The following is a 21,143-nucleotide window of genomic DNA, read 5'->3' as shown; positions in this document are numbered from 1 at the left end:
TTTTATCTTTAACAAATCTTGATTCGAATCAATCCTAAATAACTATCATTTTAGACTTACCTCAACTTTCAGTTTAATGTAATAAATATTTGATTTACTAATACGCAATAATGTGCAATTATAATAGAACACACATTATATGTTTCAACGATTTGCACATAAGTGTGTATATATATTTTTCATCAACATCTATTAAACAGTTTCTATCCCAAATCCCAATGTATGTAAATGTAGTAAATACATGACGAGATTTGCCTGAATTAACGATATTCATGATCCCTATTTGCAAATAATAATTAAAGTTGTACTAATTAAGGTACTAATAAAATAATTGGTAAAGAGAATTTACCCTTAGCAATAATTTCATTATTTCGTTATATTATTAAAGTCGTTTTTCAGAGGTGATAGAATATCAGCCTCACTAATTACTTAGTACTTTAATCAATTTATACTAACTAATATATATTTTTTGTAAGATCTAATTCAAATAAGTACTTAGCCCATATACATCAAATTTGTACGAGAAGATGCAACGCCATGCGAGAAAGTTATAAAGAGAAATATTATTAAATAGTTGAGTAGTTTCGCAGTTTTACCTGCTCTAAATTTAAACTATTGACGTGACAAGCGCGAATTTCATGTTTTTGTTCTCATAAATGATTGCGTGTAAGTGTGCCTTTTATTTGTTACTTAACTAAAAGAGCTTATTGACTTGCTTTTTCTTCATAATATGAACTCAATTTAATGTGAAATAAATCTTTTTTTATAAGCACAGCTGAAAAATAAATATACTATACATCAGTTTCTTATGTGTACAACCTATGCAAATGACAAAAAAGTATTATTTTTTTCTCAAAGACCTTTCAAAGGATCAGCTGTTCTGCTATCTGTTATTGTGTGATCGTCTTTAAGAGAATTCAATGGACCTCTTTCGTTGAAAGTTTGTGCTAGGTAAAGCTCTAAGGGTGGGGGTCGAGGGTTCATTGATCGCGGCTATTGTCAACTCTGCGCGTGCGCCGCCAGCTGCCATAGCCGCCCTAGTATTGGGGTAAGCAGATGGTATGATATAGAAAAAGTTTTTTTTATTGATCTAATCTGAAATTTCGCGTCACGCTTGTCGTTTTTGATATGACTTCTGTATGTATATTTTTTTGTTAGTAACTAATCATAATAATATGATAATAAATATATAAATATAATGATCTTTACAATATAAAAATAGTATATTCAATTTGATACCTAATTCCAGGGTAGAGCTAACGTTAAAACAAAAACGGACGAAACCCTTTTTGCGTGTCAAAGAAAGTGGAGTACATACCTAGTTTTGCTTCCATTTCTTGTACTGGTACCGCCAGTACCTACTAGATATATAATATATATATATATAATAGTATAGAAATATAAAAACCTACAATCCACTCATCAGTTATCCTACCGTAAAACTTGAATATTTTGTATTAATATGGCGTATTTTTAGATATTTTGGCGGACGTGCGAATTGATGATAAATGGTTACCACTTCCTTACATCTCCAATTTGCGACCAACATTAGGAACTAACGTAAGATGTTAATAACGTCTCTTGTGACTGTAGTTACACTCATCCCTTACACAGGAACACAACACTACAACATATTAAATCAGCGGTGTTATCTGTAAGAACTCACTTTGTATCTTACTCGTGAACTTTTGAAAACTTTATTTTAAATTGAAAAAAAAAAAAAAAAAATGTCAGTGTGGACCACGTCTTCCAAGAAGACGACAAGGTCGAAGTCCAGCGAAGATCTGCTGATGTTCAGTAAAAATATAAAATAACGCCACAATTTATAAAAATAAAATGAAAAAAAAGACACGGGCAACTGTGAGCCCGTGGATGTTGTAAAGTAAATAAAAAAAAAAAAACTTTTGAAAACGAATTTATTTGGTTAGGATACGTCTTTTGGTGCATATATTATGTATCATAATTACACTTACGACTTAGTATTTATTAATTTCAAGACAGGATATATAAATAAATTGTTCTTTACTGACATACTCTGTAACTAAAATAGTGGAAAAGTACTAAGTTTCTTGCCGGTTCTTCTAGCTAGAATCTACTATCCGAACCAGTAGTAGCTTTACATTTAATTTAACACAGTAACATGACGATTCAAAAGTGCTTTTATGAGTCTACTTGAATAAATAACATTTTGATTCTGATTGTGAGTATTGTAGTCTATGTCTCATAACTCATTTACACATTTCACGATCGTGTTCTGCGGGGAGTTTCGAGTTTACTTTAACAGAATAGGTCAACAGATAGACAGCAAATTGTCGTTGTAAGGTATCTAAGGTATATTGATATACGGTAGTATCAGGTGGCCAATTTAGCTATTAACAAAAAACTTCGAAACTAGATATACGTAAAATTTTAGTAGGTATGTTTAGTTTTGAAGTAATCATTTATAACAAAAAATATATACATTGAATTTTATTGAAGATACAAGTTCTACACAAAATTATTTAGTAAATATAATTTAAACTATTTTCATTCACTATACAATACTATCGTTAAAAATAGCGTTCGTATATGTTGGAAAATTCCAGCTATTTTAGTGGACCATTAGAATCATAAGAAGCATAATTAATATTTTCAACTTCATTTTTAATATAATAATAATTTACCATATCTGGCTTGATATCATATATATAGAGAAAGAAAGTAAATATCAAGTGCGAAACGCCATTTTTGTCAATACGTCAAAAGTGCTGTCAGTTTAATAATTAATTAATGTCGTATTAACAAATTGTTAATTACAACACTAGTGACTATTGGGAATTAGCAGTCGCTTTTGAATTTGTATTCACTTTTGTTGCTTCACTCTGATGTTCTAAGCGCTCCATCTGCATTTTGTTCTATAATCTGAAACGTGAAATATTATTATGTAGCTAATATAATTATTTTGCACATGAACATTCGTGTAAGTATGGCACGGTACCCAGAGATGCACCCTTCATACTCTGAGACTACAAGTTAATATGGAGGGTTGGTGGCCCTAAACCTACGCATGTAATTACACTGGCTCATGTCCCCTTCACAACGGAAACCTCGAAAACAACACCTAAAACATTGTTGCTTGGCGGCCGGTGGTTCTGTTTCAACCAAGGATGTTGCTTGAACAGACTCCTTTACAGCCAGTGAATCTATGTTTATTAATTTGTCTTAAATGTATTATACCTAGTTGCTTAAATATTGATATACATTTATATATAGATATATTTTTGGACATACATAACCAATAGTACATGTTTTATAATTGACTTAAAATATATTCGTTTAATTTTAATAAGCAAATTATGTTAAAAACTATTAGGTGACAAAAGAATTGTGTTTCAAAAGATTAAAACTATTTCTACTGACGTACAATATGTATTTCAACAAATCCAATAATACTTAGAGAAGCCTTACATCGGTGTCAAAGTTAAACCAAACTTCTTGAATTCTGGACATACCTAGTATAATAAAAAAATATATTACGAACTCGTAAGTCAGAATGATACTATAGCTCCATCTTTAAATTTTATCATGAACTAATAACTATAAAATAACTATTTACCACACTAATGCTGTTGTTGTTGGTGTAACTACATACAAGATGGCGCTAGTTGTGATGAATGAAAAATTTCATTATACTGCCACTAGACGGCAAGACTGTTTTAAGCCTTTTTAATAAAATAAACATAAATACACATAAAAATATCCATATATTTATTTTAAGTAAGGTTAATATGTAATATTACACAGGTGTTGTTTGTGTAAAAAACATGTCAACCATGAACCAAGTGATGGATTATTTATAAGTGAGATGTCGACCAAAGCGGCCGTGTTAAAGAGAGAAAGCGATCTGTGCAGAATATATTCTAGTGCACAAGTGCATTCTCGACCGTCGATCGGAAAGAGGCACAGGATTGTCGGCTTTAGGTGCTTTTCTATTCAATGGCATTCTTTGCCTTCGGGTGCTAATACTAACCCTGCCCTGAATGATGGCAGCAAGCACTCCAGTTGCTAATTAGAATTTAATGACAAAAAAACTTTTAATTGGCTTCTATAACTTGGGAGCCCGAGGCGAATCATTTCGCGAATAATTATTTTTATCAATATAAACGGGGTCGTAGGTTCGTATTATCTGAAATCTCACTTCGGAGGAGTAAAATTATAATTTGCTTCGGTCTTTAAAGTGTTCAGTTAATATGAAAAATTAAATCTCAAATATACCTTCATTAACTATCTATTTTAATTTAGTACTGATTACACAATTATTAATTTTAAACGTTATCAACAAAACATGAATCACTGCATCTCAAACTTCACTGATTGAGTCCAAGAACGATTACGTCAACAGCGTCAACTATACTAATTATAATATATAAGTATATGATCATTTAGGTTTTAAAATTAACAAAAACAATATTAAAATTATATCTGGATTTATTATCTATAACTGGATAATTATCTATAACTACCATCATTTCTTTTTTTTATTATTATTAGCATGTTCCCTTAATGATGAAAATTGTACTTCAGGCCCGTCTGTCAGTGTATTCTACCGTCAAACATCAATAATTTGTAATTTGCTGTGTTCCGCTTTGAAGGTGAACTAGTGTAATTACAAACATAATTGCTTAGATATCATGGTTGCAGCGTCTTGTGCTTAACGGTATGAGGAACGAATTCTTTTTCCAGTACCAATATCTATGGGCAAAGGTAACGGACGACCATAAGCTAGTCTACATTCTTAAAAAAAACCATTGAGAAGAACTGACGAGAGAATTCAATTCTACGATTACTAAACTGGTTACTCCTTTTTAAAAATCATTAAAGTATAATGGATATGGCAGCTTACTCCATGATGTCATATATATTAATTTAGAGCAAAATATCATACTAGTCATATTGATGACGTTATTATATACGAATACTACAACTCATTTTGCAATTAGATACTGCATCACTCAAAATTAAGCTTTATTATCATGATGATAAGGTAGCAAAATTGAATGATACAAATAATTTTATTCACAAAAGTGAATCACTGCATCTATATACGTCATTGATCACATTCAAATGATCGAAGCATCCAAATATGCCCAGATTACAACTTCATCAACATTTGAAACCATTTTTTCACGAATCTATAATGACTCTTATTTTTATTTAAATCTTGATTCTTGACCCATGAGGTCATAACAATTCAAGGTCAAAGTTGTTTGTCTGTTCTTCTATCATTGGATTCGTTTATAAATTATTATTATTAATAATTGTTAGCAATGTAAGAATTAGCAAAAAATAGTAAAATTGTCTATGCCTAAATCTCATTGCCTTTGACTAGTTGAAGGCTGTGTATTCGTAGCGTTTATTCCGGAGGACTCTCTATAATAATAAGTATAATATATATGTAGTATGGTAGTTAAGCAAGATAGAATAAAAATCGACAGCCGGAATCATAAGGGTTTCGGTATTTAAAATTATATTTTAGGTATGTTACTCATATGAAATGCATAGGTATTTATTTTTGGATTTATCGACTCCGATATGTAATAAGCCGGTAAATATTATGGATATATTTTGATAAATTCAGTTTGTATTAGTCTGAATAAATGATAATGTAATTTTATATGAATTATACATACATACATAAGTCTCAGTGATATTCCCGAAATTTAATTTGAATACTTTTATTGTACGGAAAAAAACAAGTGCTCCTCTCCTCGTGTAACCTGGGTTCCTTGAAACTAGACGTGAAGGCACCAACACGGGCATGGCCAGGGCGTCTAGTGCAGTTCATTCTTCCTGACTGTACTACCCTTCTTCGTGTTTGGACTCCACTGCCACTTACCATCAGATGGAGTGGAGTCATATGGCGACTTCCCAGACTACCTAAATAAAAAAATCACATACTTACTTTATAATGTTCATAAAAGTATCGCTTTTCATTTTTTAAGTTGCTATAAAATAATGTTTTTATTTGTCAACTTTTTTTTGCCTCCATGCCATTTTGATCTTTTATGGGTATAAATAAACGCTTTGGATCTTTATAAAATGCTGCGCTTTCTGCAATTTAAGGATGCTTGCGCTTAGGAAGGTGGATTAAAGTGTCAACCATAGATTTTGTCAGTTCTTCGAAAACAGTGTTTTTAAATGTTGTAACAGTTATTTCTAAATTACATGAAATTCTGTGATGTGTAATATACGTCATTTGAATAACTATTCCGAATTTATGCTGAGGTACGCAGGGGATTTGATGTTATCAAAATTAATTAATATTCATCATTAGCAGTTCAATGTTCTACTTTTGCTTCTATAGTGAAAACTTTTGAAAAACATGTTTTGATCGCAACAGTGTTATCGGAAATATCATCAATATCAACATATACCTATTCTATTCGCTGCTACTTTTGAATGGATTAAGCCTAAAGCCTATTTGGTTGTTGTCAGCGTGTTAAAGTAATCAAGTAGATATAGTATGTACATAAAGTAAAAAGTCACTTTAAAAATTTTGAAGATGAAAGATACCCTACCTGAACATGGAAATTATCATAAGGTTTTACTGGAAAATCTTAAGATTTACCTTAGTTCGAACTTTTGCAGTAACATATTTACTGTAAACTATATTAAAAAGTAATAGAGAAAGGAGTTTTTTTTTTTAAAGTCAAGACAATATTATGATGACTAAGAAAGTACCAATCAAAATATTAAAAAAAAAAGTAAATTAATCAATTGAATTAATATTAAGTACATTTTAACTAATGTTGTAAGTATTCCATACAAAGTTAATTACAAATTAGCGACCTATTAATCTCTGCTCTCTTGTTCCATAATTGATACATTCAAGTAAGTAGATTAATTATTCAATTGAACTAAGAACTCAATATCGGAAGATTTGACATTGAAAACATTTACATATAGGTACGATTATTATAAAATTAATGTCACTAAAATACTCGTCCATTTGCTTGATGTTTTAGAAATTATAATTATTAGTATGGTATCTATTTAATGGAATCAAAAACCACAGTACATAGCCATATATACTATGTATTCATTTCCTATAATCAACTTCAATATATTGCACAGATAATAATGCTAATTTCAGAAATATACGATTAATTATGTACATTTTAAAGTAATTAACAAAGGTAAGTGAAAAAACTTGTTACTTGATTAGTATTTTGGAAACCATTGTGGTTTACTTAACTCATCCGTTGAATCGCAATTCCGATTCTCTGGGCGGAAAACTAATCAACTCTCTTGTAGTCAACTCAACCAGAGGAGGCAATAAAACGAAGAGTTTTATGAGATGTTTTTTTATAAGATTAATACCGTGTGACAATTAAATGAAAGTTATTGTTTTTTATTCAATGGGGAGCCGGCAAGATTGTTTGTTTCGGGGTCACCATCTTCGTCGTACATATTCATGAAATAATACAACGAAATGATAGTTGGATTATCGTATATAATTTTTACAATATTTTCATATTATAGCTCACATTCTTTCTATTTTTAACATGACAAACAGCGATCGACACTAGCCATCCAGAATCAAATCTTATTTTAATTATCTGACGCTGCGACATGTATGTACATATACGGTCACTCAAACCTTTAAGTGCAGCCATACAATGGTTCTGCCCTATAATAACTAAAGGGACAAACAACGGCTGTGTCATCAACATCGGCTATCAAAGAGTTTTTCAAGCGAAGAAAAATAGTAAACTTCCAAGCAATCACCACTGAGAGAACCAAAGCAGACCTGAGATAAGTCCAATAGCCATTTTCAAACAGATACTCAAACGACAATCACATTCACAATCACGAATAAGACCCACATTCAGAGACATGGCTCTAAGAATCCATCCTCGCGAAAGCCCACTGACGATATATACAAAACTACTAAATACTCCTAAGAATTAGAAAGTTCCAAATACAACGTGGATAAACGGAGTACCAGCGTGCGGAAATAAACTTGGATCACACGCAACTTTAATATTTTTTAATATTTTTATTAACTTTGTATCCGTACAGCTTTGTATACCCAGCCGACGATAGGAGCGGACGTGGCGAATGTAAGACTTGCGAATGGCAGACCAAGTGCAAATGACTTATAGTTGACGCCGGTGTTTCAAAACCGATACGACTTGGGAATCTTCAAGAAAAGAGCCAACACATTCCGTGTTCTTCTCACTTTAAAAGCCATTTATTGCATAAGTTCAATTGTCTGAGCGGTTGCCCTTTTTAGGGATCGGATGCACCAAAGCAGTCTTTCAGGAGTTCGGGACGACGCCTAATGCGTAGGATTGCCGGAAAAGACGCGTCAAAACCGGCGCCAACTCGGGAGCACAAGTCCGTAGCACGATTGAAGGGATGCCATCGGGTCCACTCGACTTATGAATATCCAAGGAAAGAAGTGCTTTACGAACTGCACTTTGCCGGAATTTAACCTCCGGCATCGTGGTATCACACCGCGGGATAGTTGGTGGTGACTTTCCTCGGTCATCCAGAGTCGAGTTCGCCGCGAAGAGAGAGCCTAAAAGATCAGCTTTCTCCTTCGCTGTATGGGCCAATGACTCACCGTCCTTGTGCAGAGATGGTATGGAAGGCTGACAGAAATTCCCTAAGACAGCCTTGGCGAGAGACCAGAACGCACGTGTTCCTGAAGGGAGGCGCACCAGTCTCTCGCCAATTCTGCCAATGTACTCCGTCTTCGCCTTAGCAATCACGTTTTTGAAGGACCTAGAGGCAGAGTTATATTCCTTTCTGAATGCGCTGGTATTTACATCACGAGACACCGATGCGCCAGCCCAGTCTTGATAGCGTTCCCATTTTCGGCGTGAAACCGTTTTGCAGAAACGACCAAACCAGGGCTGGGACATGCCACCGACGGGGACCGCAGAATATGGAATGAATAGTTCCATACCCTGAAGCACCACATCGGCGACAGATTCAGCAACAACGCTCGGATCATCCGGCGAGAAACAAACCTGCCCCCATGGGTAGGATGCAAAGAAGGACCGCATCGCATCCCAATCTGCTGACTTGTAGTGCCACACTCGGCGGCAGCCCACGAAACGACGTCGTAAGTACCGCGCATAGATACGACAAATGGTGATTTTTAGCGGTTAACGCGCAAATTTTTGTCTTTTTGGGATTGAATTGGACTAGGTTTAGCCGGCCCCAGTCCGAGACTTTGTTTAACAAGGACTCGATTTCAGACACAAGTTTGTTCCGGTTTTTATCAACGTTTTCCGAGAAATATTAGCACAGCCGGTGTATAAGGTTTCTACGGTACTGTCGTCTGCATAGCAGTGAATGTTCTTGATTTGCAACAAGTCCTTGATTTGCAGAAGAAACAGAGTGGATAGACCTTGATGCTCCGATTTAACAAAAAGCTGGTCATCCAATTGCATAATTTCTCTTGAAGCCCATAGGAAAGAAACTTGAATAGAATTCCTTTGTGCCACACGCGATCGAATGCCTTCACTGTGTCCAAAGTGGTTGTTAATGCCTCCACCTTGCTCTCAACTGCTTCCACCATCTATCCTCCACCATCTATGTGCCAAGTAAACTAGAAGATCACCGGCTGGGAAAACCCAACGGAAACCGTACTGGTGGTCGCTAATCAGCTCGTGCTCCTCAACCTCTACTGGTATCGCAGGAGCTGGTAGTTTATAACGGACTCTATTAGCTTGGAGAACAAGGCTATAGGCCTTTATATGGACGGTTGCCTTTTTTAGGGATCGGGAGAACCAAAGCAGTCTTCCAGGAGTTCGGGACGACGCCTAATGCGTAGCATTGGCGGAAGATACGCGTTAAGACTGGTGTCACCTCAGGAGCACATGTCCGTAGGACGAGGGATGCCATCGGGCCCACTCGACTTATGAATTTTCAAGGAAAGAAGTGCTTTACGAACGGCACTTTGCCGGAATTTAACCTTTGGTATCGTGGTATCACACCGCACGATTGTTGGTGGTGACTTTCCTTGGTCATCTTCGAGTTCATTGCGAAGAGAGAGCCTAAAAGATCAGCTTTCTTATTCGTAAATATTCAGACTCATATTTATATTTTACATGAATACAATATTTTGATTTAAAAAAGTTATAATCCGAATACTTATATTGTTATCCTGTCTGTTAATTAAAACATGCACACACTCTTAAAATAATACTAACCAATAATAAGATAACCCAAAGGAACGGACCAATGTATTTGGAGATACAAATATAATAAAAATAATGCTACTATAAGCTATCAATATGTGATGAGTTGAATTGTGAGCCACGTTTTCTTTAAATAATTTATATCGTGTCTTATTTTAAATCATATTCAAATTTCAAACCTAAAGAAGCGTTTGAAATTTTTGTTTGACTAAATACTGGTGTTGTTTGACCTTCGTCGATTAAAGCTATGTTATTATTATACCTATAGCATCGTTTCGTTTTACCACGATACGCTTGAGAAAACAGGCCGTGTGCCATGCCATGCCATTACACAGACGGGTTTCGCCGAATCTAAAATAATGAGGATTATTTACTTTTACAGCGTTTTAGTATGAAAAACAAATCTTATACTCCAATTTACATTCGACGTAATTTTAGATATTACTTTTTAAAACATAGGTACTCAATACTATGGCACTTGTGGCAATGGCACCTAGGCACCTCGTTTTTAATTAGGTATTTAAATGTGTTCATTTGGTAGTCGCAATAACCTAAATACTTATTATTTTTATAAAAGTGAATTTTAATTCCTTTTATTATTATTGAATCAATATGTGTATTTCATAAACTCAGATTATATATAAAAATAAATGCAAACGAAAAACGAAACGAAACATTACATTGAAATACGGAAAGCGAATACAAAATCGAAAATCAATTTCGCTTTTGTTGCTTCGCTACAATGCTTTGCGCGCTCCGTCTGCACTTTTAATATGATCTACGAAACTTTTCGCATATATATAGCTAGTTACCTATAGAGAACCCAGTTAATGTATCTACGGGTCATCGTCATATTATTAAGATAGCTATTTTCTATTTACAAAATTCCGCAGTATATTGAAGTACCTACTTGTACTTTATTAGTACTCTCAGGTTAGGATGACATCATAGCGTGTTACGCCGTTCGTCGCTGTAGCTTTGGAGGCCATGGCGCGCTATCGACTCAATATTCCGTCTTCGCAGACGCAGACCGCAGTTCAGTGCAGAGATCGAGAGCGTAAAGAGCTCACGTACTATTAGAATCAGTGACTCTATAACTATTACAACTATGGCTAACATTCTAGGTAAGTTTAATTATAAACAAACACGTTAAATACATTCTTAAAACATTTTATCATTTACTTAATTAGATTTTGTTATCATCCTTTATTCTGAGTCACATGGACTGCCATTTATAATGAAACTTATTTGAAATGCCGGCTACAGCAAATAACAGGCCTTATTTTGGCGAAATGCCAAAACCGGGTGTGATGACCGGCATCTTAAATTTGTTGAGATCAATATCATAAAAATTTTTAGTCGAAAACACTCAAGTATTTAGATTTAGGAATCTATTTTTGTCCTGGAAATATTTAAGATTACCGACTACTTCCTAAGATTGAGAGTAATATTAGATGCGGCGCATATATTCAATTACTGCAGTAAAATCAATTTAATTGTACAATGATTGTTCGTAATTGATCCAGTTTGAAATATAGGTGTTGTCATTGGAGATCGCCAACGTCCCTACAGTATGAGATCATCCGCAATACATTGTCACATCACAGTTCGGTCTTACGATTGTTATTGGTTACATCACAGTTAGCTGTTTGCCCTACGTTTATTTCTTATTGTTATTGTGTGTAACTGTGCTTCTTTGAAATAAAGTTAAAATATAATTGTATTTTTTTAAGATACGAAATTAAATACAAGTTAAAGTACAAATTGTACCTATTAACACCTTTTTAAATATATACACCGAATATTGTATTATTTTTTACTTCATTCAAATACATTTTTACAATAGAAATACAATTCGTCTTTATTTATTTATAAGTCTCATTTTTCCGTGACTTTAGTATGTAGAGGTATTTAAACGTACATAAGTATAATATGTCTTATATTTTGTAGATACAAATGGCATTGAGTGATTATTTACAATACATTATATCGACACATTTATATAAAAGTATTTTTTATAGGTCAATATACCTAAGAAGTATTTTTTATAGGTCGATCGATCGTCTCATTGATAAATTACCGATGGAAATATCGATTTGGAATCAATACTGATGTAAAACCATCAGAATGACTGTACAAAGTGACAGATCACTTTTAAAATGCTGCCAGCATTAGTAACTATTTAATGTTTATGAAAGTTTAAATATTTTGATAAAATTCGAAAGTATTTTGTATACATTTCTAATGAGTTCTTAATAGCGTTACTAATGGTTTATTTGTTTTATTGATAATATTATCTATGTAACAGAACTTATCATTTTTTGTTTTCCAATACACAATTTCTAAGCTGATACAATATATATTAATGTCATCCTGGCTGATTTCGGTCATGGTGGGGTTGTTAAAGAGATTAGCCAATTGAACAGAGTATATTATAGTGTAAATATGTTTGCGCAAACAAAAAAAAATATTAGCACTCCTCCATTCCTCATGTTCTGGAAGGATTGACTACACTATTGGAAAAAAAGAGGCGCTTGAGAGTTACGTACGTAACGTAAGTACGTTGAGAGTGTAGACTGCCAATTCTCTAGAACTTATTTACAAACTTAAAGGAGTATTTAACAAAAATCTCAGAAATTTATGTTAATGTTCATAACATCATACATATAACTCGATATCCTAGAGAAATACTAACTATGCTAACTAGTTTCCAGTCCCGTAATATTCTAAAAACACGTTTATACTGTTCTTAATTTTCATATAAGTAATAAAATTTGCAGAATTCACATTCTCAGTATTCGTATATAATACAACCGTGTAATCGTAACATAGAGAAGTGTATTTTTGTTATAATATTCACGGAGTAATCAGCACGTTTTCTAATGTCATATAATAAACAACGATTTTGGAAATAAACAATTCAATGAAAACAATCAGTGGTCATTATGTAGAAGATTTCCCGATATGGAATAATTTTTTTATGTATTCATTTAGGTAATGTCGAATCTACTTATTGGTGAATTATGTTAAAGATTTTGATATTGTACATTTTGTTTAAAGAATAACCTTTACATTCTTTAGATCAATAAATTAGATACCGATGCAATATTTATTTTATGTCACGTTTTCTTCCAGCTTGTGCACAAAACGTGTTAGGTATCGTTAAGTAGGGTAGTACATAATTTTGTTAGCTTGTTAAAATTACTTTAGTAACTACCGCTTTCTATCATTAGTGTAAGTATATACAATAAATTAATGCTATTAATTTCAAATTACAATTTAAAAAAAAACTCTGTGGTAACATCTGTCAACAATTATAATCAACATTATTCAAAAAGATCTTATATATTTATTTATTGTTTTCTAAATACACTTTTACTAAGGTGATACAAATAACGATTACATTATTAATATATTATTGTTAGTAATTTTATAACACGACATTGATCATGGTCAACCCCTACACACGGCAGGTTTCCTAGTACGACTGGATTATTGATTTGAGAATGACCTCATTGAACTAACCTAGAAGGAGCGAATGTTCGGCAAGGCAAACGAATGTTTGTGAATCTGAACACATTTAACCTTGATTAATATAGAAAAGACATAAAATATTTGATTTCTTAAAAATACAATACAATACATCCATAATTTTCCTTGTTTACGTTGTATTTACACTAGATACGTTTCCTATAGGAACACAAATTAATGCAATAGTGAGGGGATTTTATGATGTCATTTCTTTTTCCATATTATATTGGTGACATGTATAAATTTAATTTGTAAAACTTATGGGTGCGCAATACGGTTAGTCTCCGCATACCAACTTACTAACGATAAGCTATATTTAGAAATGCTGTTAAGAGACCTACTCCGTCTGGGGCGTTGTTAGTGTTATAACTTAACCTTAATAGGATTTGAAGGAAACAAACAGAATATCAAATAAGTTTATTGTATACTAGTGACCCGCCCCGGCTTCGGTGCTATTTAATAAGTAAGGCCAAAATGTTACTGGTACAGCCAATTATCCGGCCGCATATTTCGCGGCGAACGATGATTTGGTTGAACATAATTTAATGTCACTTATATCTTCTAATGTTATTCTGCTTAAAAAGTTATTTACATCCGACTTAATAGATATAATTTATTGCCCGATGATGTCGCACAGACCGATTTCGATTCAGACTTATTGTAATGCACAAGTGTGTACGTATAAACAGGTGCACTATCTGCTCCCTCATTCTCATAACCTGATGGGACGGCAAATCCAACACGCCCAGAGATAGTTTGGGCGCAGATTCAACTGCTTTTACGTGCTTTTCGAGTTACGAGAGTGTACACACTTCCAACTTCCAGAATCCGAGCTAAGATTTTTTCGACTGTAAAACCCAATAGTTTTTCAGCCCGACTTGGGGTTTGAACCCAGGATCTTGATTTCTGTGGCCTTATATCTACCCGGTAGACCAACAAGGCATTTTTTTATAACCTAAAAATAAATATCTTATAAATTGCACTAAGGAATAATGAAGGTATTAGTGAAAAAAAATATAGAAATGGATCATTAGTTCCAGAGATTACCCCCTACATACAAACAAAAAACTTTTACCCCTATATTAGTATAGAAGTATAAATTCTCCTCACACCAAGGTCTGACCCACGTTCAGTTATTCGATTTATTTTATCTCAACTATCGAGGCAATTTATCGATAATTTAATACAAATATCTTAAGATTTAAATTGGTCCCCGAATCAGCATAAAAACAACATCTGAAAATATATACAGAAATTCCTAATATACTATATTATATTTCATCAATCGACTCGAAACCAAATATATATAAGTAGTTTGTAAATAAAATATAAATTTACTATTTACAGATTTTTCGACGGAAGACAATCTTCAATACCAATTCTTTCCGGTATCCAGTGGTTCTGTTCAGTTCAAGATAAGGGCCGCTAACGATGCACATATTGCATTGACTATGGGTCCACAAGAGTCCGACCCAATGTACGAGGTAAATATTTAAATCGAGCTAATTATATTTACAAATATGATTATAGTTATCATATATACATATTATGTAACGATAATTTAATGTTCTATTTTAGGTGTTTATTGGGGGTTGGGGTAATACGAAGAGCGTAATAAGAAGAAATAGAACTAAACCTGAGAAAGTTGAAATGGAAACCCCTGGCATCTTGAATGCCGGCGAGTTCCGGGGCTTTTGGGTGAGATGGGATAGCGGTATCGTGTCCGCTGGACGCGAAGGAGAATCGATTCCTTTCATTTCCTGGTCCGACCCGGAACCATTCCCAATCGGTTTTGTTGGAGTCTGTACAGGATGGGGTGCTTCCGGCACATGGAAAATCGAAGGTTTGTGAAAGTCTTAAAAATCGCAAAATGTACCCAACTTTTCTGTTTATACAAAATTAACGGTGCAGATGGGGCCGAGTTCAATACTCCGGACAAGTTAGAGTATAAATTTGGACCAGTCGCAGCTGGGTCTTTGGAATTAGAATACCGTGGCCCGCACAACTGCCACGTTTCCTTTACACCAGCTCCAGCTGAAATCGATCCAATGTACGAAGTTATCCTTGGCGGTTGGGAAAATACTCAGTCCGTCATTAGACATTGCAGGCAGAAACCAGATAAGGTAGTTGATGTTTTATCGTTGTGTCCATCGCTTTCAGACATCTGACAATATATAATTCTGATACTTCGTAGGTTACTCTGCCAACACCGGGTATTATGAACGCCAATGAATTTAGAAAATTCATCTTCGAATGGCGCTGTGGCAGGTTGACAGTTCGTGATGGAAACACAGGCGCAGTGTTAATGGAATGGGTAGACCCTTCACCATTCCCCATTACTCACTTTGGAGTTCGCACGGGGTATGGCGCGCGGGGCAATTGGCGTATATCCCATTACTACAGAGACGGCGCAAAACCACGTTGAGTGTTTATATTAGAGAAAATTGCTTAAATGTTAATTGCTAATTTGCATCCAATGTTGTTGAATTTTAATAATATAGCCTGACGAAATTAACTTATCTGATTTTTACTTACTAACTAATTAGATGTCGTTATTCCTAACATTTACGTGTTTGATTATTTGTAATTTGCAAGAATATATAAACTGCGGAGTATATATAGAAATTGGATTGTGACAGGTTGGGTACATTTTGTGTGTTCTTTATTATATTTAAATTATTTTTTATTCTTTTCCGTCATATGCTTTTATTTACTTTCTTCTACTTTTAGTATAAAATAGTTATTTACTAACCTTTTCATTTATTTTCTTTTCCTTTATATATATATTCGAAGCTTTGTGGAATATTTCACAACCTTACACGATGCATTTTGATTAATTAAATTCAGGTTATCATTATTAAGTGTAAAATTGTGTATACATAATCCATTATCATTGTACTGTGTCTTCACTTATTAACTGCTTAACATCAAAGCATGGTCATCATCATGTCTTGGACTCTTTCATACCAGATTTTGTGCCACTTCTATCAATTTGTCTTTTATTTTTCGTGTAAATTAAAGTAGATTATAATTTTTTGTCGATGTAGTTGCAATTAAAAAAATATATAAATTAAATTTTCAGTTCCACCGTCGGCTCCATCAGTTGCAGCTTTGTATAGTTCACCACCCGGATACCCAGGCAGCGCTCCCGTAATAGGCAATGCGCCTATTGTTGGCGGTAATGGTGTGTGGGTGGATGTTACATCCGGCCAAGTACCACCAGGTGCTGTAGTTGGAGGACAAGATTGCTCAGGCGAACCTCTTTATGTGGCTAGAGCGCAGCACCAGGGAGCCATGATACCTGGAAAACTTGTGGCATCTCACGGATGCGCCTATATACCATGGGGTGGAGAAGAACACGGAAAGTCGGAGTACCAGGTAAATTTCTTAAATGTATAAGAACCTAGGTTGTATCTGTATGACTCTACATATATTATAACTTTATTCATTTTTGTGCAACTGATTTGAGCAATCATATTTAGTTAAAGAGTAAATCCTGAAAAACCTTATATTATTTTATCTCTTCTAATGTATTTTTAGGTTCTAGTAGGAGGTCCCAACAACTGGGTACCGACCAACGGATCAAACATTCCCCCAGGAGCATTCCCAGGAGGCGAATCAGAAGACGGTGAACCACTCTTCATCGGCAGGGTAAATCATGAAGGCAGCATTACAACTGGCAAGGTTCAACAGTCTCACGGAGTTTGCTACATCTCATTCGCGGGCCAAGAACTTGGTTTCCCCGATTACGAGATTCTTATGAGTTAAGCTTACAGTGGAAAATAGACCGCAATGCAAAAGGCAATTTGCCTTGATATTGAGCTTCTTCCTAAATTATGTGGCTTATTAATAATAACAATAAGAAATGTTTATTTATACACTGTGCCAGGTAATATGCATGTAATAAGCACTGCGTGAATATGTAATTGTTATTGATATTGTAACAACAATGTTAAATATTTTATATTTGATTAAATTATTTTTAAAGTATGATGGATATAATTATAATCGCAAAACCTCACCCACCTCAACTATCAAAATAAAAAAGTTCTGACTATAAAATATTACATAATAAAATAGATCTAGTAGGTATATTATGACTATTATAAGTTATATTGAGCTGATTACAAAGTGCCAAATGTATGTGAAATTCGCGAAAGATTTTAGGTATTTCAAGTTTTTACCTAAAGTATATAAACAAATACCGACGACTAAAGCTCCACGACGCGACGATTCATTCTAAAATTATTATTACATACATTATTGCGAATTGTAATAGCGAAAACTGAAGACTGTTAATTAATAAGCAATTTAGGATATTTTATTGATATATTTTCTATGCTGTGGTAATAAAACATAATTTTACCCACAAACTCGGAAGTTAACAATACAAGTACATATTGCAAATTGATTATATTTTATGACTGTATACAATCTTTGAGTCTAACATTACATCATTCATATTATAAAGAGGTAGTTTTATTTAAATAATTTAATCATATTGATTTAGAAAGAAGATAATATAAAAAAGATAGATAGACAACTAGTTACATAAAAAAATCATATAAATATAATCCAACTCTCTCATTTCTAGTTTAAATCATTATTGTTTGATGTCTTTATAAGTATAAAATTTAAAATTGTTTACCGACCAGAGATATCTAATATTGTTGCTGACTCTTTATAGTTAGAGCATGAGCACATTAAACTAACAAATAAAGTTAAATTATAAAAAACGCATGCAATACGTAAGAATGAAAAATATCGCGTCTTCTTCAGCAGTCATCGTTTATAAAGAATTAAGAAATGTATTATTAGGCTGTATGGCTACAAACCTTTGCTTATCCTAAATAAGGGTAAACGAAACAATAACACGAATTTGTATTGATTTTCAAATTTAAGATATTTTGAAATGGAAGCTGTTCAGTACATTTTATGGTATAATTTGTTGTATTGTATACCATTCAAGATCCATCCAACATAAGCGCTATAGATCTATAATGGCCGAAATACTAAGTAATCCTTTATTTTCCGCATATTTAAAACGATTGTTGTATATTTCTGGTTAATTGTTATAATTAACTCTACAGAATTCACAACATGGCCTAAACACCAATATGTTTTTCACAAAATTACCAGCGATGCACTTGTGTTTCATATTAAAGGAGAAGAAAATGCTGCTATCGGCTTAGCAAAGGAGCCTGGTAGCGACTGTGAATTATGGGTATGTATGTATTAAAACATCAAATTATTTAAAACATCGTTGACATAATAATTATTTTGTATGATATCTATTCAATAAAAATGTTGTGTTAAGGTTTTAATAGGATATCGCGAGCAATGTTGGATAAAGAAAAGCTATGAAAAATGTAGCCGTGTTTATATACCAGATGTCCTAAACAGAAATAAATACAATAAATTTTGGATTACTCTGCGTAAAAAGAGAATACTTTTGGGTAAAAATAACGAATCGATGCCAATTCTCACATTCCACAACCAGGAGCGTAATTTGTTTTACGTGACTTTTACTGTGCTTGGTGAAAGACAATATCTAAAATGGAAATGTTATTGTAAGTTTAACAATGTTTTGTTTATTTAATTAAACCACTATAATACTATTTTAGATATTTATTCATGAATGATCTAACAAATAAAATCTTTATAGTTGTCTTGTGTTATCTTTTACAATAAATATTTTATATCTGTCTTAATCAAAATGTTGTACTACCTTACTATTTTCTTTTTTAATATTTTTTAGTGCCACCACTAATAGAAAACCCACCTCTTAAAAGAATAACGGGAGGTGAACCACATTGGGTCAAAGTGGATAAAAATATTCCTGATAATGCGTTCATAGGTGGGTTTGAAAATGAAATTTTATACATAACAAGAGCCTATCATGAGGGATCTCTGTTTCCTGGCAAGCTTGTGCCAAACCTGAGATTGGGATATTTGTCCTTCAATGGTGATGTCTTTGAGAAAAATGATTTTGAGGTAATTTTTTATTATTTTTAATTGAGTTGGATGGCATCAGGCTAGCTAAACCAGTAATAATAGAATTAAGATACAATAGTCCATTAAATACAAGCAGCCAAGAGGTACTTCCTTAATGATTATGCTTAGTTTTTGTAGAATCAGGTATACTAGGTTTGGTATTTCTCACAATAAAAATGTTTTTTTTTTTTATCTTATTTTGTATTTCTAAATTTTAGTATTGCTTTTGATAAAAACATTGAAAACAAGAAACTGTTAAACATTAAATTAAAGAAACCCGAAAATAATAAGTTATATTACTTATCTGATAATAATCATTGTATGCAACAAAATCTTATTATTTTTCATTTGTCATCTTTTATATATAAATATATATAAAATTATTTGTTGTTTCAATCAGGTACTTTGTGGATATGATTACACATGGATGAAAATGGATAAAAACAGGATTCCATTGGGAGCTATACCAGGTGGATATTATAAAGATGGCCGTGAAATTGTTTATGTTGGACGTGGTTATTGTGACACTCTTGTTATCCCAGGAAAAATACATGCCTCACGAGATGGTTGTTATATCGCCTATGAGGGCAGTGAAGTACTTTGTCAGATGTATGAAATACTCGTAACACCTAATGTAAACAGGCAAAGTGTTAATAATTTCTATTACACTGGAATTGACCTTAGTAATGATATTATGTTTGATCGGTATGACAATGATGAGAGTGATGAAGACTATGAAGGCGCTGGAAGCATGTATACATTTTAAGTCTATGTTGTATGAATTTGTTGTGGTCAAAATATTAATATCCATTTAAAACTTTAAATTATCTGGAAGGACAAAGATCTTATATTTGAATTAAAGATTAAATAGAAGGAAAGATCTAAAAGCATTAATATACATAACAGGTTTCCCTTTAGATCTTGGCTCATGTTGCATTAAAACTGCTTAACTGTGATGTAAAGCATTAAGTTACTATTAATTTATTATTGTAAGAAAAAAACAAATTAAATTATTGATTATTTATTGTGTAATTTTATTTATTAAGGGTGTGATATGTATTTGTTACCCTATATTTTTTTTGTCTGTATCAGATTTTATCAGTATTAAATAAGGTTTAATAATATATCTGAATGTCTGAATAAATTATCTGAATTTTTATTTTAATCCTTAATCATTTGTATATAACTTGGTGCTAGGGCTTTGTGCAAGTAGTAGTACTTGGTATTGTTGTGTTCCGGTTTGAAGGTTGAGTGAGCCAGTGTAACTGTCACATGGAGTAGTTAATATTTGTTAAAGCACCATTGTCTATGGCAGTGACCACTTACCATCAGGAGCCCCAGTTGCCTATCCGCCTACCTATGTCGTATAAATATATAGCATAGGTACCTTCGTGATCATGTATATGGTCATGATGATATATCATT

General features: G+C 33.2%; 2 protein-coding genes across 3 annotated transcripts; both read left to right on the top strand.

Annotated features, from left to right (window-relative positions):
• Positions 1–11,128: 11,128 nt before the first annotated feature.
• Positions 11,129–17,714, top strand: LOC113401089 (C3 and PZP-like alpha-2-macroglobulin domain-containing protein 8). Of its 2 annotated transcripts, XM_026640821.2 has the most exons (7): positions 11,129–11,317; positions 15,072–15,208; positions 15,303–15,567; positions 15,636–15,847; positions 15,919–16,144; positions 16,807–17,102; positions 17,265–17,714. In XM_026640821.2, the coding sequence occupies exons 1-7, from the start codon at positions 11,302–11,304 to the stop codon at positions 17,490–17,492; spliced, it is 1,380 nt and encodes a 459-aa protein (XP_026496606.1). In that variant the 5' UTR covers positions 11,129–11,301; the 3' UTR covers positions 17,493–17,714. The 2 variants fall into 2 exon arrangements, with proteins under 2 accessions (XP_026496606.1, XP_026496607.1); XM_026640822.2 differs by lacking the exons at positions 15,636–15,847; positions 15,919–16,144 and having other exon boundaries at positions 11,130–11,317.
• An 888-nt stretch (positions 17,715–18,602) lies between these two features.
• LOC113401090 (uncharacterized) lies at positions 18,603–20,744 on the top strand. The gene is made up of 5 exons (XM_026640823.2): positions 18,603–18,740; positions 18,815–18,948; positions 19,042–19,294; positions 19,483–19,718; positions 20,119–20,744. Exons 1-5 carry the CDS (start codon positions 18,725–18,727, stop codon positions 20,482–20,484), a joined length of 1,005 nt encoding a protein of 334 aa, XP_026496608.1. The 5' UTR covers positions 18,603–18,724; the 3' UTR covers positions 20,485–20,744.
• The last annotated feature ends 399 nt before the right edge of the window (positions 20,745–21,143 follow it).

This window comes from Vanessa tameamea, chromosome 2 (genome assembly GCF_037043105.1).
Source record: "Vanessa tameamea isolate UH-Manoa-2023 chromosome 2, ilVanTame1 primary haplotype, whole genome shotgun sequence".
NCBI lineage: Eukaryota > Metazoa > Arthropoda > Insecta > Lepidoptera > Nymphalidae > Vanessa > Vanessa tameamea.
This window is presented reverse-complemented; position numbering and strand designations above follow the sequence as displayed.

What these genes read in the sequence shown, in the direction of transcription:
- LOC113401090 (XM_026640823.2), top strand. An exon ending in GTAGCGACTGTGAATTATGG is followed by an intron (nt 18,949 to 19,041) that starts GTATGTATGTAT and finishes TGTTGTGTTAAG; the next exon opens with GTTTTAATAGGATATCGCGA. An exon ending in TCTAAAATGGAAATGTTATT is followed by an intron (nt 19,295 to 19,482) that starts GTAAGTTTAACA and finishes AATATTTTTTAG; the next exon opens with TGCCACCACTAATAGAAAAC.
- LOC113401089 (XM_026640821.2), top strand. An exon ending in CGGCACATGGAAAATCGAAG is followed by an intron (nt 15,568 to 15,635) that starts GTTTGTGAAAGT and finishes TTAACGGTGCAG; the next exon opens with ATGGGGCCGAGTTCAATACT. An exon ending in CAGAGACGGCGCAAAACCAC is followed by an intron (nt 16,145 to 16,806) that starts GTTGAGTGTTTA and finishes TTAAATTTTCAG; the next exon opens with TTCCACCGTCGGCTCCATCA.